This window comes from Pseudophryne corroboree, chromosome 3 (genome assembly GCF_028390025.1).
Source record: "Pseudophryne corroboree isolate aPseCor3 chromosome 3, aPseCor3.hap2, whole genome shotgun sequence".
Lineage (NCBI taxonomy): Eukaryota > Metazoa > Chordata > Amphibia > Anura > Myobatrachidae > Pseudophryne > Pseudophryne corroboree.
The window spans coordinates 489,496,074-489,522,335 of NC_086446.1; the positions used below are offsets into that span (position 1 = coordinate 489,496,074).

General features: G+C 45.9%; 1 protein-coding gene across 6 annotated transcripts in view; it reads right to left on the minus strand.

The window, feature by feature from the left end:
* The window catches only part of LOC135056132 (uncharacterized), a 60,346-nt gene that overhangs the window by 29,374 nt on the left and 4,710 nt on the right, over nt 1–26,262 (minus strand). Inside the window, exons 1-2 of one of the 6 annotated variants that reach the window (XM_063960929.1) lie at nt 11,256–11,453; nt 9,932–10,379 (exon numbers count right to left, since the gene is read on the minus strand). In XM_063960929.1, coding sequence (XP_063816999.1) covers nt 9,932–10,363 — 432 coding nt within the window. In that variant the 5' untranslated portion in view covers nt 10,364–10,379; nt 11,256–11,453. Of the gene's footprint in view, nt 1–9,640; nt 10,380–11,055; nt 11,159–11,255; nt 11,454–26,262 lie in introns of those variants that run through there. The other 5 variants (XM_063960923.1, XM_063960927.1, XM_063960928.1 and 2 more) reach the window with 5 other exon arrangements.

Sequence of the window (26,262 nt, forward strand, 5' to 3'; positions counted from 1 at the left end):
CACTGCTAGATATACCAGGGGACTCTTTGCCCTCACCCCGCTAGTGGCATACTGGCAGCTGGATTGCCACTTGTCGGTATATTGACACAACCTCCTCGTTTACTCTTGTAACTCTCCAGATATTTTACGAGAACTTAAAAATAAAAGTTGTACACCATCATCAACGTAAGTTACGGTACATACATACTGCACATTGTTATCCAGTGTGTATGCACAGCAGTGGCAAACGCAGGATTTCTATGTACATCAATGTACACATTGGTCTTTTAATACACTGTATACTGTATGGAAAACAGTATTAATATTCAACACTATAGATGGTCTATAGTATAGGCTGTATCAAACATTTAAATAATATAAATAAGTGGTCAGAAAAAGGTTAAACATGCCATAATAAATAAATACACAAATATAATAGAACCAGTACTACACTTTCTAAGCACACATTCTCCCGCCTCATGGTAAGACTACTGTCTCTTCTTCCTGGTAGCTACTCTCTGGTCCAGTGCACTGATTGAGGATGCACACGCACAGCAAACTTGGCAGAAATTGCTACCACTGGGCATGTGCAGCAGCTCTGCGCTGTCCCTTAAACTGAATGATGTGACGTCAGCTCTAGTTATCGTATTATATACCATTGCTATTGTTGTCATAATTTAAGCCACTTAGCAAGAGTAGGGGTGTTTCCAGGCAACTGGAAACCCCCCGGCGTTTGCCTATGACAGCGATGATGTGAACATCGCTGGACGGAAATTGTTCAGTACATACACAATGAGCGATTTTCACCAGGCCCAGTGATGTTCACGGGGGTGAACCACTTTCCACAGTAGGAGACTCTGTAAAGTGGTTTACTTGGCCGGTAAAACAGGCCGAAGTACAGCGGCGGACAGCGATTATGCGGGAGCGCACATCAGCGCTCATCGCCCGGCCATACACACTAGGTGATTCTGACCCCAATGTAGCTCAAAACGCCAAAAGTGAGCTACTTTGAGCTCAAAATCGCCCAGTGTGTATGCACCTTTAGTTATTTTTTAGTTTGTTTCCATCTGGTAACCCAGTTACCCTCCTGCCATATATAAGATAGGGTTTCTGTTCATGACAGGGGGTGTTAGTATTGTAAACGTGTTATTCCTGTCATTAGCAAGGTTTTCAATTGAGTCAACAAAGAAACTAAATAAAATAAATAATAGGGTACATAAAATAAATAGCAAAGCTTTGAGTGGTAGAAAATAACATTTAATAATTGATACATAAATGAAAAAAAAAAAAAAACTATAAAATTAACATCCAAAATCATAGTATCTGAGCATAAACATATTAATATCCCTATGTAATTTAGGCAATCAATAGTTGAAATGTATATATATCAGGAACGTGCGGTGAGGTAAATGACTGGGGAGGCTCTGGCTAGTATCAGAGCCAGATTTACATACACACACATACAATTTATGAGTCAAAGTGTTCATGTGGGCATTATATACAGGTACAGCAGGATATACTACTGGAAATTTGGTGAGTTTTGATCAGAGATGAGTGGTAAAGATAGGCACTGCCTCACCTGACAGTCTTTTTTTTCTCCACAGTTTTGACTATAAAAATGATTAGAATAATACAAAGCAGATATTTCTAATTTATTCTTTGTATTTTTCATATACTTTACACAGTCAAAACTCTGGCTTATATGTTAATATGACAGAAAAGGCTCTGCCTCACCTCACCACGGGTTGCAGTTATGTGACTGGCGGGCAGGAGACCGACAGAACCTGACAGAACACAGAGTGGAAAAAGAACCTGCCTCGCTACAAGTGGCTTGCTGCACTCGCCCTCCCCCCCACACATACATACATACATACATATATATATATATATATATATATATATATATGTATTCACATACATATATGTATACACACATATATATATATATATATATATATATTTATTTATATTATACACTGCTCAAAAAAAATAATGGGAACACTTAAACAACACAATGTAACTCCGAGAGAAAAAGAAAAAAATGGAACTGCGCATATCATCCAAAAATGAGACATTTATTCAATAACATAATAAAACATAAAAAGATTAAAAGGAAAAAATTCCCCCAATTACCGGCCAGTAAACACAATAAAATTACTGTTCAGTATTCATATCATACAATAAGCCCCTATATCACAGTAATATACTTTCAACCACCTAAGAACAATGGTCTGATTCTTGCATCCGTTCACAGGTGACTACTATAATACAGCAGGCGTCCCTGCCATATTGAATATACTAGATTGTCCGTGGGACTATTTCAATAAGCAGTAAAATTGTATCTATCCTTCGCTTGTTCTCCCCTTGCACAACCGGGGTTTAATTATGAAATAGCAGCAATGTCCCATAGGTTAACTGATGCAGAGACAGAACAGCAGTGTGAGCTTATATTTGTTAGTCTCTTTTAAGAGAAGCAGAATTAATTGTTAATAGGCAGTCTCTGATAGCAGGCAGTTAGTACAACACACGGATCTGGGAGTGAATTTCCCTAATCCCCTTAGCACTGGGGTCCGAGTGTCAAGGTGTCCTATTCAGCAGTTGAGCCGGCCGGCTATAGACTGTGTACACACTGAGGAAGCCGCTGAGGTCAGAGAAAAGCGGAGAAACGCGTATGTGGATGACCGTGAGTCTATAGCTGGCCGGCTCAACTGCTGAATAGGACACCTCTGTGGGCACAAAATTGCTGGTGGTATGAGCAACTGCATAATGCTATATTAACACCTTGACACCTTGAGGTGCGGAGAAACGCGTTGAGGGTACAGAAGAAAGGGCCACATTTGACCATTGAGTGTCCCATGGAGCGCAACATTCATTGCTATCAGCCGTCTGTTACAAGCTGCTGGTGAATGATTCAGCCTGCGATCTAATCATCCCACTCAAATTTCCCTTGCATTTGGAACACTGCTACACCTTGCCCGGCGTTGCTCATTAAGCTGGGGGATCTGCACGGTGGTTTGATATACTCACTTGGTGCCGCACTGAAGGGAACGGTTCTCACCTGAATATACCGCTGACGGATGTCTCACCCATGCACAGGGTGATAACAAGCGGCTTCTCAACTACCTATCCCGTGCAGTAAGAGATCACTACGTCTCAGTGAGTAACAGCAATCGGTTGGTTTATTATTCACATTTTGCTCCAAGGAAACAGTATTTAAATCTGGACACCTCTATGGTCATAGACGCTTATTACATCATTTTGCAGGATTTCTTTTCCATTTGAACTGTTTGATATGGAATTAATGTGAGAGATTAACCCTATCCTACAGAGACGGGCTCTCCCGTATTTCAGCGTCCCTTTCACATATTAATACATCTTATGTGTGTATTAGAGGCTTATAATACCTCAGTTATATGCTCTGTGTATTGTTGTGGTCTTTTAATGAGTCTGTTATAGTTTTTTATCAACATCATTGGTTCAAATGAAAAGCTGATACCACCTTAGGAAGAAATTGGGGATGAGTCCTCAATTCCGCCCTATCCATATGGAAAATCAGATAAGGGCTTTTACATGACAAAGCCGCCAATTCTGACACACGCCTGGCCGAAGCCAAGGCCAACAGCATGACCACTTTCCACGTGAGATATTTTAGTTCCATGGTTTTAAGTGGCTCAAACCAATGTGACTTAAGGAAATTCAACACCACGTTGAGATCCCAAGGTGCCACTGGAGGCACAAAAGGGGGCTGAATATGCAGCACTCCTTTAACAAACGTCTGAACTTCAGGCAGTGAAGCCAGTTCTTTTTGGAAGAAAATCGACAGAGCCGAAATCTGGACCTTAATGGAACCCAATTTGAGGCCCATAGTCACCCCTGACTGTAGGAAGTGCAGAAATCGACCCAGCTGTAATTCCTCAGTTGGGGCCCTTCTGGCCTCACACCACGCAACATATTTTCGCCATATGCGGTGATAATGGTTTGCGGTCACCTCCTTCCTAGCTTTAATCAGCGTAGGGATGACTTCCTCCGGAATGCCCTTTTCCTTCAGGATCCGGCGTTCAACCGCCATGCCGTCAAACGCAGCCGCGGTAAGTCTTGGAACAGACAGGGCCCCTGCTGCAGCAGTTCCTGTCTGAGCGGCAGAGGCCATGGGTCCTCTGAGATCATTTCTTGAAGTGCTGGGTACCAAGCTCTTCTTGGCCAATCCGGAACCACAAGTATAGTTCTTACTCCTCTCCTTCTTATTATTCTCAGTACCTTGGGTATGAGAGGCAGAGGAGGGAACACATAAACCGACTGGTACACCCACGGTGTCACTAGAGCGTCCACAGCTATCGCCTGAGGGTCCCTTGACCTGGCGCAATATCTTTTTAGCTTTTTGTTGAGGCGGGACGCCATCATGTCCACCTGTGGCCGTTCCCAGCGATTTACAATCAGCTTGAAGACTTCTGGATGAAGTCCCCACTCTCCCGGGTGGAGGTCGTGCCTGCTGAGGAAGTCTGCTTCCCAGTTGTCCACTCCCGGAATGAACACTGCTGACAGTGCTATCACGTGATTTTCCGCCCATTGGAGAATCCTTGTGGCTTCTGCCATCGCCATCCTGCTTCTTGTGCCGCCCTGTCGGTTTACATGGGCGACCGCCGTGATGTTGTCTGACTGGATCAGCACTGGCTGGTGTTGAAGCAGGGGTCTTGCCTGACTTAGGGCATTGTAAATGGCCCTTAGTTCCAGAATATTTATGTGTAGGGAAGTCTCCTGACTCGTCCATAGTCCTTGGAAGTTTCTTCCCTGTGTGACTGCCCCCCAACCTCGAAGGCTGGCATCCGTGGTCACCAGGACCCAGTCCTGTATGCCGAATCTGTGGCCCTCTAGAAGATGAGCACTCTGCAGCCACCACAACAGCGACACCCTGGTCCTTGGAGACAGGGTTATCAGCCGATGCATCTGAAGTTGCGATCCGGACCATTTGTCCAACAGATCCCACTGAAAGATCCTTGCATGGAGCCTTCCGAAAGGAATTGCTTTGTAAGAAGCCACCATCTTTCCCAGGACTCGCGTGCAATGGTGCACCGACACCTGTTTTGGTTTTAGGAGGTCTCTGACTAGAGATGACAATTCCTTGGCCTTCTCCTCCGGGAGAAACACTTTTTTCTGTTCCGTATCCAGAACCATCCCCAGGAACAGTAGACGCGTTGTAGGAACCAGCTGCGACTTTGGAAAATTCAGGATCCAGCCGTGCTGTTGTAGCACTTCCCGAGCAAGTGCTACTCCGATCAACAACTGTTCCCTGGACCTCGCCTTTATAAGGAGATTGTCCAAGTACGGGATAATTAAAACTCCCTTTTTTCGAAGGAGTATCATCATTTCGGCCATTACCTTGGTAAATACCCTCGGTGCCGTGGACAGACCAAACGGCAACATCTGGAATTGGTAATGACAGTCCTGTACCACAAATCTGAGGTACTCCTGGTGAGGAGGGTAAATGGGGACATGCAGGTAAGCATCCTTGATGTCCAGTGATACCATGTAATCCCCCTCGTCCAGGCTTGCAATCACCGCCCTGAGTGATTCCATCTTGAACTTGAACCTTCTTATATAAGTGTTCAAGGATTTTAAATTTAAAATGGGTCTCACCGAACCGTCCGGTTTCGGTACCACAAACATTGTGGAATAGTAACCCCGTCCTTGTTGAAGAAGGGGTACCCTGATTATCACCTGCTGAGAAAACAGCTTGTGAATCGCCTCCAGCACTGCCTCCCTGTCCGGGGGAGCTGTCGGCAAGGCAGATTTGAGGAAACGGCGAGGGGGAGACGTCTCGAATTCCAGCTTGTACCCCTGAGATACTACTTGTAGAATCCAGGGATCCACCCGTGAGCAAGCCCACTGGTCGCTGAAGTTCTTGAGACGGGCCCCCACCGTACCTGGCTCCGACTGTGGAGCCCCAGCGTCATGCGGTGGACTTAGAGGAAGCGGGGGAGGACTTTTGTTCCTGGGAACTGGCTGTATGTTGCAGCTTTTTCCCTCTACCTCTGCCTCTGGGCAGAAAGGATGCGCCTCTAACCCGCTTGCCTTTCTGGGGCCGAAAGGACTGTAACTGATAATATGGTGCTTTCTTTGGCTGTGAGGGAACATGGGGTAAAAATGCTGACTTCCCAGCTGTCGCTGTGGAAACGAGGTCCGAGAGACCATCCCCAAACAACTCCTCACCCTTGTAAGGCAAAACTTCCATGTGCCTTTTAGAATCTGCATCTCCTGTCCACTGCCGAGTTCACAATCCTCTCCTGGCAGAAATGGACATTGCGTTTATTTTAGATGCCAGCCGGCAAATATCCCTCTGTGCATCTCTCATGTATAAGACAGCGTCTTTAATATGCTCTACGGTTAGCAATATAGTGTCCCTATCTAGGGTATCAATGTTTTCCGACAGGAAATCTGACCACGCAGCTGCAGCACTGCACATCCATGCTGAAGCAATAGCCGGTCTCAGTATAATTCCTGAGTGTGTATATACAGACTTCAGGATAGCCTCCTGCTTTCTATCCGCAGGCTCCTTTAGGGCGGCCGTGTCCGGAGACGGTACCTTTTTTGACAGACGTGTGAGCGCTTTATCCACCCTAGGGGATGTCTCCCAACGTGACCTGTCCTCTGGCGGGAAAGGGTACGCCATTAGTAACTTTTTTGAAATTACCAGTTTCTTATCGGGGGAAGCCCACGCTTCTTCACACACTTCATTTAATTCATCAGATGGGGGAAATACCACTGGTAGCTTTTACTCCCCAAACATAATACCCTTTTTTGTGGTACCTGGGGTAATATCAGAAATGTGCAACACATTTTTCATTGCCGTAATCATATAACGAATGGCTCTATTGGAATGTACACTAGTCTCATCGTCATCGACACTGGAGTCAGTATCCGTGTCGACATCTGTGTCTGCCATCTGAGGTAGTGGGCGTTTTAGAGCCCCTGATGGCTTTTGAGACGCCTGGGCAGGCACGGGCTGAGCAGCCGGCTGTCCCACATCTGCTATGTCGTCAAACCTTTTATGTAAGGAGTTGACACTGTCGCGTAATTCCTTCCACATGTCCATCCATTCAGGTGTCGACCCCGCAGGGGGTGACATCACAGTTATCGGCACCTGCTCCGCCTCCACATAAGCCTCCTCATCAAACATGTCGACACAGCCGTACCGACACACCGCACACACACAGGGAATGCTCTGACTGAAGACAGGACCCCACAAAGTCCTTTGGGGAGACAGAGAGAGAGTATGCCAGCAAACACCAGAGCGCTATATAATACAGGGATACACACTACACACAGTGATTTTTCCCCTATAGCTGCTATAATACACAATTTGCGCCTAAATTTAGTGACCCCCCTCTCTTTTTTACCCTATTGAGCCTGGAAACTGCAGGGGAGAGCCTGGGGAGCGTCCTTCCAGCGGAGCTGTGAGAGGAAATGGCGCCAGTGTGCTGAGGGAGATAGCCCCGCCCCCTTAACGGCGGACTTCTCCCGCTTTTTTCAGGATATTTTTGGCAGGGGATTTTACACATATATAGTCTTACTGACTATAATATGTTTTTTTGCCAAGCTAAGGTATTTATATTGCAGCCCAGGGCGCCCCCCCCCCCAGCGCCCTGCACCCATCAGTGACCGGAGTGTGAGGTGTGCATGGGGAGCAATGGCGCACAGCTGCAGTGCTGTGCGCTACCTTAATGAAGACCGGAGTCTTCAGCCGCCGATTTTCTGGACGTTCTTCTTGCTTCTGGCTCTGCAAGGGGGACGGCGGTGCGGCTCCGGGACCGGACGACCGAGGCTGGGCCTGTGTTCGATCCCTCTGGAGCTAATGGAGTCCAGTAGCCTAAGAAGCCCAAGCTAGCTGCAAGCAGGTAGGTTCGCTTCTTCTCCCCTCAGTCCCTCGAAGCAGTGAGTCTGTTGCCAGCAGATCTCACTGAAAATAAAAAACCTAAATATACTTTCTTTTCTAAGAGCTCAGTAGAGCCCCTAGTGTGCAACCAGCTCGGCCGGGCACAAAATTCTAACTGAGGTCTGGAGGAGGGGCATAGAGGGAGGAGCCAGTGCACACCAGGTAGTCCTAAATCTTTCTTAGTTGTGCCCAGTCTCCTGCGGAGCCGCTATTCCCCATGGTCCTTACGGAGTCCCCAGCATCCACTAGGACGTCAGAGAAATAACAAAAATCCATTTGTGAAAGTTCAGTGGCTAGGATGCCAATGTGTGATATTCACAGAATTGCGCAAAGCATGAGGGGTCAAATAATCCTGTCTTACTACATAGCACAGCAATTAACCCTTTTTTCTGATTGATGACCCCATCACATATCTTCTCTCACTTGCTCATGCAGATATTTCTGCAGACAACATATAAATACAATTACCTAGACCAGTGGTACTCAAACCTGGCCCTCAGGACCCACACAGTTCACATTTTCCAGGTCACCCAGCAGCGGCAGTGATCGCAGTTTGAATCTCTTTGTGGGGTGCGCTCGCGCAGCGTGCACACCCCGGGAGCCCAGTGAGATGCTAAAAGCATCTCAGGGCTGCGATCGCCTCTGAATGACAGGCAGAGTAGGTTATGGGGCGGGAGGGGGCGTGCCAACGGCATTAGAACGCTATTGGTGGGGTGCGGTTCGGACAATGCAGGCATGTCCACACCGTTGCGGGGGCGGGCGGCTGCATGACGTCAAATGCAGCCGCTGCAACACAGGACCCAGCGGGTAGCCGTCTGCCAGCGCGCAGGAGTTGCGCTAGCAGGGAGCTACTGCCGGGTGCAAAAGCATTGGGCACATGTGGGGCGGACTAGCCCTGTGCTGGGTGTTCCCCCACATGCCTGAGAAACTGATCGTAGATGTGCTAAATTTTGCACATCTACGATCAGATCTAAATTACCCCCCTGGAAACCTTGAACTGTTTGGTGTCCTGGGGACAGAGTCCAGCTGGGTCCACACTACAGTAGGTGATTTTTATTAACGATATGGACGATAACATTTCTGAACAAAATCGTCCGGTGTGTATGCACTATTTTGTCAACGAAGTGCGCTCCCGTAGCTCACCGACGAGGTCTTCTGTCGTCTGCACATGCAGGTCAATATTGACTATATAGTCTGAAACTGCATGTTCGATATCGGGAGTTTAAGGGCAAACACTGACGATATCGCTCATGGAGCATATCGCCTAGTGTGTACCCTGCTTTATGCTGGGTATACACTTCTAGATATATCTGCAGATATATCTACAGGCGGATTGGGCAGTGTGTTGTGCATACACACTGCCTGATACGTAGTGACTAACATCACGAACTGGGCGGGCATTTATATTCTTCTGTCCAGTTGCGCTGTCAATCACTGCGGCTTGTGCAGTGTGTGTTCGTGTGGTCAGCTGACCGCCTGTATACACAGCACAATGCGCCGATATATCGTTAGATATATTGGCCATCGGCTGTGCTACAGGGCCAGCGCGATATGTCTTTGAACAACGTCGTTTGCAGGCATATTGCTGGTACACTGGCTGACGGACCAGCGATATATTAGCCATTCAATAGAATGGGCGATATATATCAGCCAGTGTGTATGCACCTTTAGGGAACCCCTGACTTATACCACCCACTACCTGACAGAAAGCGAGCGACACGTTTTACTCACCATTATGTTTTCTAGAGCAATGAGAGCACTTCTGTTCTCCACCCTGGAGTCAGATGAATAACAGTCTTTTGGGATCTGGGAGTGTAAGCTGTAAATATGCTGGGACTGTTTGGGTTTTAGTTCATTTTGTCTGGCGTCCGGGTGACAAAAGACATATTGTCCATCAACATCCAGCAGCTGCTGTGGGAAGGAAGACTCAGTTGGGCTTTTCCTGGTACCCTGTAGGCTAATGTTATGACAGGTTACCTCTTGCTGTGCCTTCTGGCATTCTATGTCTGTTTGCGTACCCACCTCTCTTTTCTGAATGGGCTGCTTAGGTGTCCCAGCATTTACGTAAAGACGACTGTTCCTTTCACCTATAATATCCAAATCAATATGGTATTTCTTGGCCTGAGGTGCAAATGGCTTCCAATACTGAGGAGGCTTCGGGTATATACCAGGGAAGAGAGTGGGTACGGCATCCTGTTTGAGTACTATTCTACTGCCCTGAGAGGTATAGCTTCCAGGGTCAAAGTGTGCAGAACAGATGCGGTACTTCCCACTTTTGGCAGCATCCAAAATTTTTGTTGCAAATGCATCAATGTCGCCAAAGTCCTGGCCAGTCTGTTGAAGCCAAAGCTTTATCCGAGTGAACTCCCTGGGAAAGACATGCATTGTGAGCAAAGGGTTGGATGTTTTCATGCCGGTGTAGTGTGTACATCCCTTAACGATGCAGCTAGGCATGATTCCTATCTGGAGACTGGAGAAAGACAAGTAGTAGGTTATATTAAAATACCTTCATGTAGTGTCCAGTAGCAGTTATTACATCAGAATTCTAATGTACGAGTGAAGTTAGTAACAAGTTCCTATCTAGTGTGCTAAACTGTAACATTTGTTTAAAATGGTAAGGCTAGGCGGATTTAGAGCTAATAAAGGGACAGTTGGTATTGAAGGATCCTAAATGGGTGTCAATAAAATGGTGGTGTGGGAAGAAGAAAGAGATTATGTCTCCATCCATATAGCCTTCAATCCACCTAGAGTTAGGCACCGTTTGTTCCGTTACACTAAATACCAGGAAAGAGAAAGTGGATTTTCCTGTTCCTGCATTCCCTACATTAGGCAAGCGCTGCGTAATCTGAAGATTTACCAGAACTGTTCACTGCATGCTGCCATATTTCTGTTTAAGTTCTGTCCCACATAAAATAGCCGCTGATTTTAATAAATGAACACACTGGTGTATATACTGCAGACAGTCAGCAATCTTCTTTACCCGTTCCATTGTCAAAGAGGGCAGGCATTATATAATATTCTACAATATTATTTGCTCTTAATAAATATAAGACACAGCAACACACACTCACTCTCTCTCTCTCTCTCTCTCTATATGGAAGCACATTGGATCTAGGATTCCGATATTCATGTAGATCACTCTATACCTGTGTATAAGGAGATGCCCCTAACGTTGAGTTATAAAACGCTATGAGTGGGACAACGCAATAAAAAATCTGAACTTTCCTTCCTGTCCCTTTTTATTGTCAGCATTTTGGTGGAATGGGGATGACAGTATGTAATGGCAGCAAGCGCTCACAGAGCCAGTAACAAGTGATTATTATTATTGTAATTGTAATACGCAGACCTGATAACAGCAATATTATTCTGTACGGGAACGGAAGTCTAGTATTTAATAATAACCCCCTGGCTGTGGCTGGGTAGCGGGTACAGTCGGAAGCAGCGAGGGTTGCTGGGAGATGTAGTTCTGTTTTAGGTTCTGACGTCATCTCATACCCGGATCAGTCTGCTACAGTGTACGCTGCACGAGCCAGCGTTTGACGTCACGTACTCAGCAAGTTTTGACTGCAGCGAATGTCTCGAAATAGAGGTTACGGTCTTCAATAAAATGGCCGCCTAATAGCAGGAGAATAGTTAATACAGAATAGAGTAATAGCGCTCACAAGACAGCAGCAGGTGGCTCTGTTAGGTCATATGGTCTATTTGCTGTGCTAAGAAACTAACAAAACAGCCTTCAGTAAATACAGAAAAAAATAATATCTAAATTGATTGATTGATTTATTAACAGTTTCTTATATAGTGCAGCTAATTCTGTTGTGCTTTACAACTGGACACAAAAGACAAAACTGGGTAAAAACAAACAGTCATACAGGTAGGAGGGCCCCGCTTACAATCTAGCTGCTTTGAGTTCTGAGCTTCAGCGCATCAATTGGAGAGTTACATATTATGCAGAAACACATACAGTATAATTTAAATATGTACTGTGCTGCAGTGTGGACAGTCACTACTGCTGCACAGCAGCACAGGTTTTGGAGTATGCACACAGTGACTGGAATTTATATGCTCAGATCCATGTACATTTTTATGCCGTCTCCCTAACTAGACAAAATAAAAATAAAAAACAACCCTGGATTTCCCTTACAAAGTACAAAAACAATGCAGGGGGAAACAGAGCGCTGCTGTGAATGTAGCAAAACGGAAAGTATAATTTGCAGGAACATGATAAGACCATAAGTTCTTCTGTTGCATTCGTAGAAGTAAACCATGCTAAGGCCTAGGTACAAGCAGCGGTACACAGTGAAAGCCAGTGTACTTGTAACAGTATGGAAATCTATATATATCTATCTATCTATCTATATATATATATATATATATATATATATATATATATACACACCCATAACACGGTGACAGAATCTGTGTGGTTGTAGCATTTTAATAATAAAAATACCTTTGTGTTAGTCTTCATGATTTCCTTTATTCTCTTTCAGCACTAATAGCCCAATTCCCTAAAACAGTGGTTCTCAAACTTGGCCCTCCGAACCCCAAACAGCTCACATTTTCCTGGTCACCTAGAGTAGCAGATGCACAGGTGTATTCATCGCTAAGTGTGTATGCACCTTAAGAATTTATGTAATACATTATACAGAAAATATTACATAAATTACACATAAATCAGCCTGTATTGTAGGCTAAAAACATTGTAACTGTTTCAATAGAGCTGAGTGTTTACAAATAAATTGCCACAGTATCAGTACAAAGAATGTTTCTTCTTAAAAAGTAACAGTTGCTAAAATGTATTTAGTATTCCTCCTTAAAATAGACAGCATGAAAAAGCAAAGAGAATTTAATTTCTAAATGCCTGGGATTTATGACATCATCACGTGTACAATGTAAGCCGATTTATATAGGATACATTACAAAGTACCAAAAATTCTGGAAGTTACATTGGCCCTCATTCCGAGTTGTTCGCTCGGTAAAAATCTTCGCATCGCAGCGATTTTCCGCTTAATGCGCATGCGCAATGTCCACACTGCGACTGCGCCAAGTAAATTTGCTATGCACTTAGTAATTTTACTCACGGCTTTTTCATCTGTCTGGCGATCGTAATGTGATTGACAGGAAATGGGTGTTACTGGGCGGAAACAGGCCGTTTTATGGGCGTGTGGGAAAAAACGCTACCGTTTCCGGAAAAAACGCAGGAGTGGCCGGAGAAACGGAGGAGTGTCTGGGCGAACGCTGGGAGTGTTTGTGACGTCAAACCAGGAACGACAAGCACTGAACTGATCGCAGATGCCGAGTAAGTCTGAAGCTACTCAGAAACTGCTATGAGGTGTGTAATCGCAATATTGCGATTACTTCGTTCGCAATTTTAAGATGCTAAGATTCACTCCCAGTAGGCGGCGGCTTAGCGTGAGCAACTCTGCTAAAATCGCCTTGCGAGCGAACAACTCGAAATGACCTCCATTGTACATGTTGAGAAAACAATAATTATGTTTTGTCATTATTCATAATAAAATTGAATACAAGGATTAAAAGGAAAGAAAAAACAACTAATAGAGAAATTGCTCCCCCGCCCCTTCCCCACCACTTTCTGAAGCTCTCCGTATAGGAAAAGGATGAAGTCACAGATGAACTGGGGGGTCGTTATCCAACATACAGGTCATGTAACAGGTTATGTCTGAAAAGGACCTATGAATCTGGGATAGCTACGTAGCTTACCCACATTTCAAAGAATTGTGCTACTTTCACCCCCCTTTACAATGTAGGCCCTCATTCCGAGTTGTTCGCTCGCAAGCTGTTTTTAGCAGATTTACTCACGCTAAGCCGCCGCCTACTGGGAGTGAATCTTAGCATCTTAAAATTGCGAACGACGTATTCGCAATATTGCGATTACACCTCTCTTAGCAGTTTCTGAGTAGCTCCAGACTTACTCGGCATCTGCGATCAGTTCAGTGCTTGTCGTTCCTGGTTTGACGTCACAAACACACCCAGCGTTCGCCCAGACACTCCTCCGTTTCTCCAGCCACTCCCGCGTTTTTCCCAGAAAACGGTAGCGTTTTTTCACACACACCCATAAAACGGCCAGTTTCCGCCCAGAAACACCCACTTCCTGTCAATCACATTACGATCGCCTGAACGATGAAAAAGCCGTGAGTAAAAATCCTAACTTCATAGCAAATTTACTTGGCGCAGTCGCAGTGCGAACATTGCGCATGCGCACTAAGCGGAAAATCGCTGCGATGCGAGGAAAATTACAGAGCGAACAACTCGGAATGACCCCCGTAGTTCCTTCCCACCCACTCCATTCTGAAGAGATAAAACAGGTTAGCCTTAAAAAGAGACACGGGGGGGGGGGGGGGGGGGCATGTAACCATATTTGTAGAATAGCTTTGCACGCCACTGCACTCACCGCCAGCAACAGCCTTCTGCAGCCCTTGGTTATATGAAAGCCTTGTGGGAGGATTCTTACTAAGTCTAGAAATGACGGATTAGGGTACAAGGCCAAAGGCAATGCATGAGATCTGCCTGAGGTGCTCCACATTTAAAGCATAGGTGGGAAGTGGAGAGACCAGTCAAAAACAATCTGTGCAGAGAGAGAGGTATGTTCTGTGACGTATGTTGAGAAACATTTCCATATATATGCAGAAAATAATGACTAGCACAACCTCAAATGAGCTTTAAGTGAGACCTTAGGGGCTAATTCAGACCTGATCACTGCGGAGTGAAAATTCCGAACGCAGCGGCGATCGCAAGGAGATTGACAGGAAGAGGGCATTTGTGGGTGCCAACTGACCGTTTTTTGGGAGTGTTTGGAAAGACTCCCCTAATAGGCGGCGAATATCTGATCGCAGCAGTGCAAAAATCGCTACCCACGATCAGGTCTGAATTTCCCCCTTACTTTGTAAACCTCGGATCTGGGAGGACCAAACCATTAGGCCCTTTTGCGATTTAGAGTGGTCCAATAGAACAGAAAGTTGCTTGTAAGATGAAATCGCCTATTTGTTGAGCGGCTCTTGCTGCAGCAGTGAATCAAGACAGTTCTGCCAATCATCTGTGGAACAGTGTCTAGTAACAAAGCTGATATAATGCTGAACTAAAGGAAACGCCACTGGGTGTCCATCTAGTAACAGATACTTCACAGTGGCCTCTTAGAACATGAGAGGTCGACAAAGTTCAGTGTCTACAAGGCATCTTATATTAACTACCCCACCCACTTTCCATAAATTAAAAGGATATTAAGCCTGCCCTTCCTGGAAGTCAGGATTAGGAGTTACAAGAATTTATGTTCTTTCAAATTGTGGTCATGGCGCAGGGTCTGCCACAGTTTCCTAACATACCAGAGAAGTGGATTTTCCTGAATATGAGGTGGGATTTCCTGATCATGTAAATGTAAAAATAAAATGTATTCTTCTTTATAAATATAGAATTTGGAATGGATAGGCACCAGTGGTGGATTTCCCACTAGGCATGTGCCTAGGGGAGCCACTTGCTGGGAGATGGCATAGCAGGTTGTCTGCATCAAAGCACCGCTGCCATCTAATTGGAAAAATCAGCAACTGAATATTCTGCAGCTGGTCTTCTGGCCTTCTCATGCATCTCCCTGTGTAATGTCAGCCCAATTTACTGGCATCTGGTCTGCTGATGGACTGTTGGTGGTTCCTGAGGACTGGAGAGACCTCCTGATTTAGAGGGTGAGAGCTGCAGTAACTCTTCCAATATGACAGCAGTAGCTATAATGACAGGAGCACCTTGCAGCCACACTCCCTTCCTTCTTCCTTTCCACAGCTCTGTATCTTCTCATCCATTCCATCCATCCCACCACAACAACTTCTGTCTGCAACTTGGGAGTTTTCTTATTCCCTTCAGTCATACAATATTTATTTATAATTAAAACTTAAGGCCCATACACACGGTGGGATTCGGGCTATGCCCGATTCTCACTATGCGACAGGGGCTAGGTCGGCACATAGTCAGTATCGCAAGCATACTCAGAGCCGTCTTAACAGCAGTGTAGGCCCCTGGGCACAGCAATGCACTGGGGCCCCTACCCAACCATCAGCAGTAGGGGTGGGGGGTGCTATCAGTGGCAGCTTTGATGTCCCGTGAGGGGTAGGGGTGTTCTATCTTTCGCTCAGCATTTAGGACCTGGAGCAATAATTTCTGATAATTGCTCCTTTACTGCACACTAAACTGTAGAAGGGGATATTGTGCTGAATGAAGGGGCCCTGGTACATGACTTCCAGGGTGGTAGGGGGTGTTTAATACACAGGGGAGAGGTGGATAGTGGAGTGGGCTTAATATTCATAATTTTCCGGGGGTCAGGGCAGCTTGCTTGACTGCAGATATCTCCAGTTCCTGGAAATAGATTTTTTAGCTTTAATGGGATAAAAAAAAAAAAACGAGAGTTCCTCCTTTCAGCAGGTACTGGGGACTTGGGGCTCATAGTTCAGGAGCCAGAGCAATCCACCAACAAAAATTTAAAACTGCACATTAGGCGTGTGGAGCTAGAGCAGGGACCAGTTGCTTGAAGGCTGATATCTCTGGTTCTGGGCATAGTAGAGGCAAGCTGCCAGTGTTCACTGAAAGGGGAGAGTCCCAGCTTTTGGAGTATACCCTCAGAAAAACTCTAAGTCAGACAGAACCCAAGATATCTGGCTGGGAAGAACAATTAACAGGCTTGGATGGGGACCACTGCTTTGAAGTCGGATATCTCTGGTTCCCTAGGGCTGATTTTCAAAAATCTGGTACCCTTGGAAAGAGGGGACCCTCAGCTATCAGCATAGGGCCCTTTTACTCCTGGGGCCCTTGGGCAAGAGCCCATTGAGCCTATACGAAAAGACGGCCCTGAGCATACTCACTATGTGCGATTTCGGCTAAGTGTGAATTTTGACTCTCTCTTCTACAGATATAGTCAAAATTGATCTGCCTACACAGTCTATCTTGTCTTGCAATGCCGACCGCACATCGGCATCGAATCGGGATCACAAGGTGACTTTCACCTTGCGATCTGCACTAACTTTTCTTACGATTTTTACTATATTGTCAAATCGTAAGAAAATATCTTCCCGTGTGTACACACCATAACCTTTGCAATATTTTTTGAGCAGGGCACTTTTAGAAATCTGACACCAAGGGGGGTATTCAATTGAAGTCGGAAACGGCCATCTTGTCGGAAAGACGGCAGTTTCTGACTTTTTTAGGTCGGAAGGGGTTCCAACCTATTCAATCCTTTCCGACAAGTCGGCAATTCCGATTTGTCATAAATCACGTGGATTGGTGGAATAGCCGTGTATCCACGTGTTTTGTTGGAAATGCGGCCAAATCCGACAGGTTTTAGCCCTGTTTCCGAGATTTGCCTGCTCATTGAATACTGCATAGTCGGATCCTTTCCGGACAAGCATTGACTACCCCCCCCCCCCCCCCAAGTCTGAAACTCCTCCTTCTCTATATCCCCTAGCTTGCCGGGAATCAGTTATTAAGTCATTATATCGAAATTCAGAATATTGACACAGTCTGATGTTGATAATGTTGACTTTCACAGTGTCAAAACTGACATGACAACAATTCATACATTGTGAATGTTGACATATGATGTTAGGCTTCAATAACAGGCTGCAATTAGAGTTAGGTCAGGGTTTTGCATAAGGATAGTCATAGAGTTAGGTTTAACTAAAAATAACATTGTCAACATGTGGACATTCAGACCATATCAACATTATACTGTAGAAATTCTGAATGTCGACATGCTATACCACACATGTTATTTACTCTCCAAGCCCAACAGGACAGAGGAAAGTGAGAGAAAAGCCAACAACAACAACAGAAGATAATGCCCTCCTACAAACAAACATCGGTAAAGGAGAGACCCAGGGGGTAATTCAGACTGCATCACTAAGCGGCAGTGATCGCAGTCTGAATTTTTTTTCTGGAGTGCGCATGCGCAGCGACAGCAATGCGCGTGCGCACCCCGGGAGCCCAGTGAGATGCTAAAAGCATCTCTGGGCTGCGATAGCCTCTGCCTAATTGACAGACAGAGGCGGTCACGAGGCGGGAGGGGGTGTGCCAACGGTGTTAGAACACTGTTGGTGGGGCACGGTCCGGACAATGGAGGCGTGTCCAGACCATTGGGGGGGCGCAGCGGATGAATGACGTCAGACATGTGGGGCAGGCTAGTGCTGTGCTGGGCATCCTCCCGCATGTCTGAGAAAATGAGGATCGTAGATGTGCCAAATTTAGCACATCTATGATCAGATCTGAATGACCCCCCTCCCCCAGTCCAGTTAAATACATAAATCCCATTGTCTCCTATTGTGGGACATTGGCATCCATTAGAATATTTAGCCTGAGGCTATTCAGTTAGGGTCTGACTTCTTCCAATAGCATAGTTAATGCCTGTTCACATGGATTAATGGGCGTTAACTCACAGGATCCATGAAAAGTTCACGGATTTGTGTATTAACACGGTCGAGGCACCCATTAACCCCAAATTATTGGAGATGTTTTTCAACTCACTGAGGCAGGTGAAAAAAAAATCTCCAACGACTGTTGGGTACGGGGCTAATTGGATAGCTCTGGGGGATCAATTAGCCACTTAATCTGCAAACTCTGCCATTTTTTGGACAAAAAAAAAAATCAAATTTCTACCATCTGCAGCTGTTTAGTAAAGGGGTTAACTGGTGGACCAATCAGAGAAGGGGATGTGACTAAGTGGGGCTAGAGCTTAGCTTTACATGCCTGTATCGGAAAGAAAAATTAAAGAAAAAAGTTTGCCACCTTTTTTGTTATCAACAGCAGAACTACAATGGTGGTCATTCCGAGTTGTTCACTCGTTATTTTTTTTCCGCAATGGAGCAATTAGTCGCTAATGCGCATGCGCAATGTCCGCAGTGCGACTGCGCCAAGTAAATTTGCTGTGCAGTTAGGAATTTTACTCATGGCATTACAAGGTTTTTTCTTCGTTCTGGTGATCGTAATGTGATTGACAGGAAGTGGGTGTTTCTGGACGGAAACTGGCCGTTTTATGGGAGTGTGTGTAAAAACGCTACCGTTTCTGGGAAAAACGCGGGAGTGGCTGGAGAAATGGGGGAGTGTCTGGGCGAACGCTGGGTGTGTTTGTGACGTCAAACCAGGAACGACAAGCACTGAACTGATCGCACTGGAAGAGTAAGCTTCGAGCTACTCAGAAACTGCACAGAGAAGTCTTTTCGCAATATTGCGAATCTTTCATTCGCAATTTTGATAAGCTAAGATTCACTCCCAGTAGGCAGCGGCTTAGCGTGTGCAATGCTGCTAAAAGCAGCTTGCGAGCGAACAACTCGGAATGAGGGCCAATCAGAGCCGGCCCTAAGCATAGGCAAACTAGGCAATTGCCTAGGGCATCTGGTATGCCTAGGGGCACAAGCAGCTTCTGATGATTAAAATGATATGCGACATGCCTATATTCTGTGTGTAGCATTTCGTATGCAGATACAGCTACAGTTGCACACAGTATATAGGCATTCCGCATATCATTTTACTCAGCAGAACCTGCTTGTGCATCCACATAGCAATGCAAATAAGATGCATTTTCATAAAAAATAGGCACCCGACGTTAGCAGAGCTTCCAGTTGACTCACACCAGGAACTATATGTGTCATTATGTGTATAAGGGCATTAATAATGTGTAACATATGTGTAAGGGGCACTGTGTGTCATTATGTGTATAAGGTCACTAATAATGTGCGGAATATGTGTAAGGGACATTATGTGTGTCATTACGGAGGTCATTCCGAGTTGTTCGCTCGCAAGGCGATTTTAGCAGAGTTGCTCACGCTAAGCCGCCGCCTACTTGGAGTGAATCTTAGCATCTTAAAACTGCGAACGAAGTAATCGCAATATTGCGATTACACACCTCGTAGCAGTTTCTGAGTAGCTTCAGACTTACTCGGCATCTGCGATCAGTTCAGTGCTTGTCGTCCCTGGTTTGACGTCACAAACACACCCAGCGTTCGCCCAGACACTCCTCCGTTTCTCCGGCCACTCCTGCGTTTTTTCCGGAAACGGTAGCGTTTTTTCCCACACGCCCATAAAACGGCCTGTTTCCGCCCAGTAACACCCATTTCCTGTCAATCACATTACGATCGCCAGACCGATGAAAAAGCCGTGAGTAAAATTACTAAGTGCATAGCAAATTTACTTGGCGCAGTCGCAGTGCGGACATTGCGCATGCGCATTAAGCGGAAAATCGCTGCGATGCGAAGATTTTTACCGAGCGAACAACTCGGAATGAGGGCCCATGTGTATAAGGGCATTAACAATGTGCGGCAAGGGAAATTATGTATATAAGGACATTAATAAGGGTTGGCATAATGTTTAAGGCGCATTATGTTTATAAGGACATTAATAATGTGTGTCATATGTGTAAGAGGTATTACTGTGTGGTATTATGTGTATAAATGCATTACCAATGTGTGGCATTATGTGTATAAGGTGCTGTACTGTGTGGCGTAACATATAGAAATGGGACTACTGTGTGGTCTAATGTGAATAAAGAGCAATATGGTGTGGTGTAATGTGAATAAGGAGCAATTCAGTATGATGTTATGTGAATAAGGGGCTCTACTGTGAGGAGTAATATATATAAGGTAAAGTGGTCTACTGTGTGATGTAATGTGAATAAGGGACACTATCACATTATAAATTGTGAATAAAGTTGCACTACTGTGTGGGGTAATATGAATTGGGGGTACTATTGTGTGGCCATGCCCCTTGCCAGCAAAAACACACCCCTTTTTGGGCTGTGTGCAGAATGTGCGTACTGTTCTTATTTAAATTACAGGGGGTAGGGAAAAAAATGACTGCTATGAGTGGGGGTTGATGGTGCTGGGAAAGAGGTACAGGGTCAGAGGCGGAACTAGCGGTGGTACTAGGGGGCACCAGACAAATTCTTGTCTAGGGCATCATATTGGTTAGGGCCGGCTCTGGGGCCAATATCAACAACCATAATGTCAAGACTGGCATCGATAGTACTATTTGATCTTAAACCTAATCCTAACTCTAATTGCATGTGTTTATAGTGTAACTGTCAACTTTAACAATGTCAATATTTTGAATATTTTGAACATGGCGACATTCAGAACATGCACCCACTCTGTGGAATGCCCTACCACGCACAATAAGACTCTCCTCTAGTCTCCAAACCTTCAAGCGTTCCCTGAAAACTCACCTCTTCAGGCAAGCGTATCAAATTCCAGAACCGCCCACATAACTTTCATAAACCTTCCTATCAAATTGCATCCACTCTGCACAGTCCACACATATCCTCACATGTCTTCTCATTCTTCACTTTCCCTTCCTCCCGACCCCGGTTCATCATTGCTGTGTGACAATATCATACAGCCCACCAAGAACCTTTGCAATCTGGCGGACAACTATGCAATAGATAGCCCCTTTCCTTGTGTACACATGCCTATTTCCCTATAGATTGTAAGGTTGAGAGCAGGGCCCTCCTACCTCTATGAATGTTTGTTATTACCCAGTTTTCTTAAATCATTGTTATTTCCAGTTGTAAAGCGCAACGGAATTTGCTGCGCTATATAAGAAACTGTTAATAAATAAATAAATATATAAATGTATGGTATCAACATTTTGATTGTCAACATATTGGGGGAATTCAAATGTTATCGCCCCTGATCTCCAGTCTAAAATGATGGGAGATTACAGAGGGAGATATACAATTTAGGTCCCCTCCCTCGCCCATTAGTGTCCAGTTTAGGCAGTCGAGAAAAATGCAGTTTGGGTGCCCAAACAGATCATATTGTTTTACACATTTCAGCTCGCCACCCCTGGCGGGAAAAACATTTGAATCTCGCCCATTGAGTAGAACCCAGATATAGACCAGTACCAGGGATAGAGCAGTATAAGTTGGAGCACAGACAGGCACTGCCTCCCACTGCCCGTCCCCTTGCTGGCCGCTTCCCGTTGCAGGCACCCTGCTGGCCAACTTCCTCCCTACACATGAGTAAGAAGTGCAGTAAGAGAGCCAGGGGACCTACTGGTGAGTGACAGGGACAAAGGCAGCAGCACACAAACACACACACTCTCTCTCTCTCTCTCTCTCGAGGGGGTTCTACCTGGTGCAGTGTGTGTAAAGGGCTACCTAGTGCAATGTGTATAAGGGGCTCTACCAGGTGTAATGTGTTTAAGGGGCTCTACCTGGCGTGTATAAGGGGTACTACTGTGCGGTGTAATGTGACTGATGGACACTGCTGTGCGACTTGTGAACTTGTATTATTCTGTGGTCACGCCCCTTTCCCATGAAACCACGCCCCTGTATTTTTGGCACGCAGTGTCCCTGTTTTGAATGGGGGGGGGAGGGGGAGCAAAGGAATCATTTGCCCTGGGGCCACAAGGTCTAGAACCAGCCCTGTCCACCAAGGAATTAACTAAAGTTGGCACACTATATGTATTATGCAAATACTGATTTTAGTGATTTAGCAGTTATTTCTTTGTTTTTGTTTTTAAATATAGAAGTCAATTAACCAGTACAGATTAACCCCTTGCTATCTGTGTAATACCCTGGCTGAGACAGCATATCCCTCAATAGTTACATTTTTAATGTAAATGTATGTAACATCTACCTATAATAAAAGATTATATTATCAATTATTATACATTTTTATATAAATATATTGTTAATGTTAATTTAAACCAGTAAGGTAATTGTTATGAGCCACGGCTGTGGCTCATTCCTGTTTTGCATTTTTGGTTATGTATTTTATGTTATACTTCTGTTTCTGTTCCCCGTGTGTGTCATGGGGTGTTCGGAGCCCACCCTTAAAGAGAGGGTACTGTTATGAACCACAGGTAGTGGTTCATTCCTATTTTATGTTTATAAGTAGTCTTGCAGGCCAGGATTTCCCGTTGCTCTGGTTTAAGAAGATTCTTGTTTGCTGCCAGTGGTGAGTCTGTGTGATTGCAGCTTGTTCCAATGTGTTCAGCCTCACCTGTCTGTTGATTGCACCTCTCAGTTGTGCAGCAGGGCAGCTGCACGACATAATTAATTAAGACTCTCTGTTATATACTGGCTCAGTGCAATTCACAGACGCTGGTGATATTTCCTGAGTTCCAGAGTTCTTGAGTGCTGAGCTAGTCTCTGCCAGTTCCTGAGCTCCTGTCTAGCAGTGTCTGTCTAGCTGCTTTGAGTGTCGATTCCTGTGTCGATTCCAGTGTCGATTCCAGTGTCTGATCCTGTGTCCTGCCGTGAAGCGTTCCTGTCCAGGAGTCCTGTGGCTTTGTCTGTGCCTGGTCGAATATCTGGCTTCTTGGTGTCCACCGGTCTGTCGTTTGGGATTCTGCCTGTCCTCCAGTTCTGAGAGTCTGTGTCGGCTACATTGGGGGTTCCTGTCCGTTTGCCAGTATTTGTACCGGTTCCGTGAGTAGCGGATTTGCCACGTCCGTCGGCTCAGGCCGCAGTATTCTTTGGTTATAATTTGTTTCTGGTGTTTTGCAGAGGGTTCTGCTTGTGCTGTCACCGCCGGTACACAACGGTATTGTGTAGGCGAGTGGACAGCATTTCCTTTGTTGTTCTTTTCCTTTGGCGGCGTGCCGCACATATATTTAGGTTTAGGGTTGTTAGTAGCCCCTAGCCTTCTGTTTGTTTTAGCTAGAGGTCCCCTTGTTATTATCCTGTCTCGGTTCACGCCTTGTCTCAATCTAAGATCTGGGGGCATCGGAGTTGGGCAGACCTAATCCGCCCTTCAAACGCGGCTGCCTTGGGCCCAAGAAACCATAGTCACTCAGGCGTGAACGGACCACACGGGTGAAACAACGGAGGTAGGGTGCTAGGGGCTATTTCCACACCACACCTCGTTTCAGCGTCACGTTCTGGTGCTCAGGACTCACTACGCAACATCTCCCTTGTTCTGAGCACCAGGAACCTAACATTATCACCAGCCATACAACAAAAAAGAAATAAAACTTTTTCTTTTTTGGCCCAGTCCAGTGTCTTGTCTAGAATCCAGTCCTGTCTAGAATTCAGTGTGCAGAATCCAGTCCGGTGTTTAGAATCCAGTCCTGTCTAGAACTCAGTGTGCAGAATCCAGTCCGGTGTTTAGAATCCAGTCCTGTCTAGAATTCAGTGTGCAGAATCCAGTCCGGTGTTTAGAATCCAGTCCTGTCTTGAATTCAGTGTGCAGAATCCAGTCCGGTGTTTAAAAATCCAGTCCAGTCTTGTCTAGTTTAAAAATCCAGTCCAGTCTTGTCTTGTCTAGAATCTTGTCTAGAATCTTGTCTTAGAATCGTGTCTAAGAATCTTGTCTAGAATCTTGTCTAGAATCTTGTCTTAGAATCGTGTCTAGTCTTGTCTAGTTTGAAATCCTCCTATGCCTACTATGCAAGCCCTGCAGGCGTCTCTCTCAGCCCTGAACTCTGCTTTCAGTGCTTTGAAACCTGAGCGGCTGGAAGTTTTGCAGCAATCCTTAAAGCAACTGCAAAACCTTCTGACCAAAATTTTGCTTGTTTTACCAGAAGTAGTTGAGAGTTCATTCTCTAAAGAGACTCTTGTTCACAGTATGGTGACAAGTGAATCCTCAGGTTTAATGAGAGAGAAAAAGTTTGAAAGTTTTCTGCGGCACAGGCTCTCAGAAGAGGAGCATCTGCGTTGCAGAAACTTAGATTTATGCCTATATTGTGGGGGTTTAGGCCACTATCTGCAAACCTGTGAGTTGCGCAAGCCAAAGTGTGGCGACAAGTCCTGCCCTCTGGCCAAGTTGAGTCAGGATACAAGACCTACTCCTGTCTCTACTGTGGCAGAGGTACTTGTCACACAACCCACACTAAAAAGCACTCTGTCCTATAATTGGGGTCCTTGGGCTAGGGAGCCCCATTATAGATTCAGGAACCAAAGGAGAATGTTTTTCTCCTCTCTTGATTTTCCTGTTGAAGCAGAGTTGCAAACCCCTGGAGCGGTACCCGATGCCCAGAGTCCTGGCGCGGTACCCGATGCCCAGAGTCCTGGCGCGGTACCCGATGCCCAGAGTCCAGGCGCGGTACCCAATGCCCAGAGTCCAGGCGCGGTACCCGATGCCCAGAGTCCTGGCGCGGTACCCGATGCCCAGAGTCCTGGCGCGGTACCCGATGCCCAGAGTCCTGAAGCGGTACCCGATGCCCAGAGTCCTGGAGCGGTACCCGATGCTCTAGGTTATAGAGGGACATCGAATATTATAGCTCAGGTGTCAATACCAGAAGGGTCTCAGAAGCTGTTACCCCAGGTAGGGACTTGAAAAGCGCAACCCCAGAAAGGGTATCTAAAACCATAGTTCTAGAAGGGAACTCGAGAAGCAAAACCCCAGAAGGGATCTTTGAAGTAATATCCCCAAGTGGGGTCTCGAGAGACGCAGCCCCAAAGAAGGGTCTAGAGGTCGCTTCCCCAGGAAAGAACTTAAGAGGCATAGCGTTAGTGGAGGTTCTGAAGGTTAAAGCTTCAGCAAAAGTCCTGGAAGTCATAGTCCCGGAGAAGTTTCGATAATTATCGACTCGGAGAGGGAGGCTGACGGCCCGGTCCCAGAGAGGAAGGCTGACGGCCCGGTCCCAGTAAAAGAATCCGAGGTGCTGACCCCAGCGGGGTTCCCGAAGGCCACTGCCCCAGCGGGGTTCCCGAAGGCCACTGCCCCAGCGGGGTTCCCGAAGGCCACTGCCCCGGGTGGGGTTCAGAAAGTCACTGCCCCGGGTGGGGTTCCGAGGGCCACTGCCCCGGGTGGGGTTCCGAGGGCCACTGCCCCAGGTGGGGTTCCGAGGGCCACTGCCCCAGGTGGGGTTCAGAAAGTCACTGCCCCAGGTGGGGTTCAGAAAGTCTCAGCCTCGAGTAAGGTCAATAGTGACCAGGTCCTAGCAAAGCACTCTAGTCAGTCAGATGGGAAGGAAGCAGATCCTGACTCTGTTGATATCTCAACATCTATAATCTTTGATGGGGACTTAGTCCAATTTCAGGCGCTTTACAAACACTATTACACCATTTTGTTGTTTAGACCATTTCTGGGCATCACTTCAGAGAACCTTGTGCTCTATCTGATATATTCCTTTAGAGGAGAGCCTTTTGAGTGGGCAACCAGCCTAATGAAAGCTGAAGATCCCATTCTTCAGGATCCCCCGGCATTCAGTGATGCAGTTATTAAGAGATATGGTTCCAAAGAAATTGGTTCAGGTTCCTCTAGGTCACCCGTCTTATCTGCTGAGAGTTCACCGTATTCTGTAAATTCGGCACAAGAGTCTCAGCCCGTTGTTTTGACTGCAGGATGTGCTTTTCTCTCTTCTTCTAATAGTAGTACTTTGCCTGAAAGTTCAGCTCCCAAGGTTAAGAAACCAATCTCTGA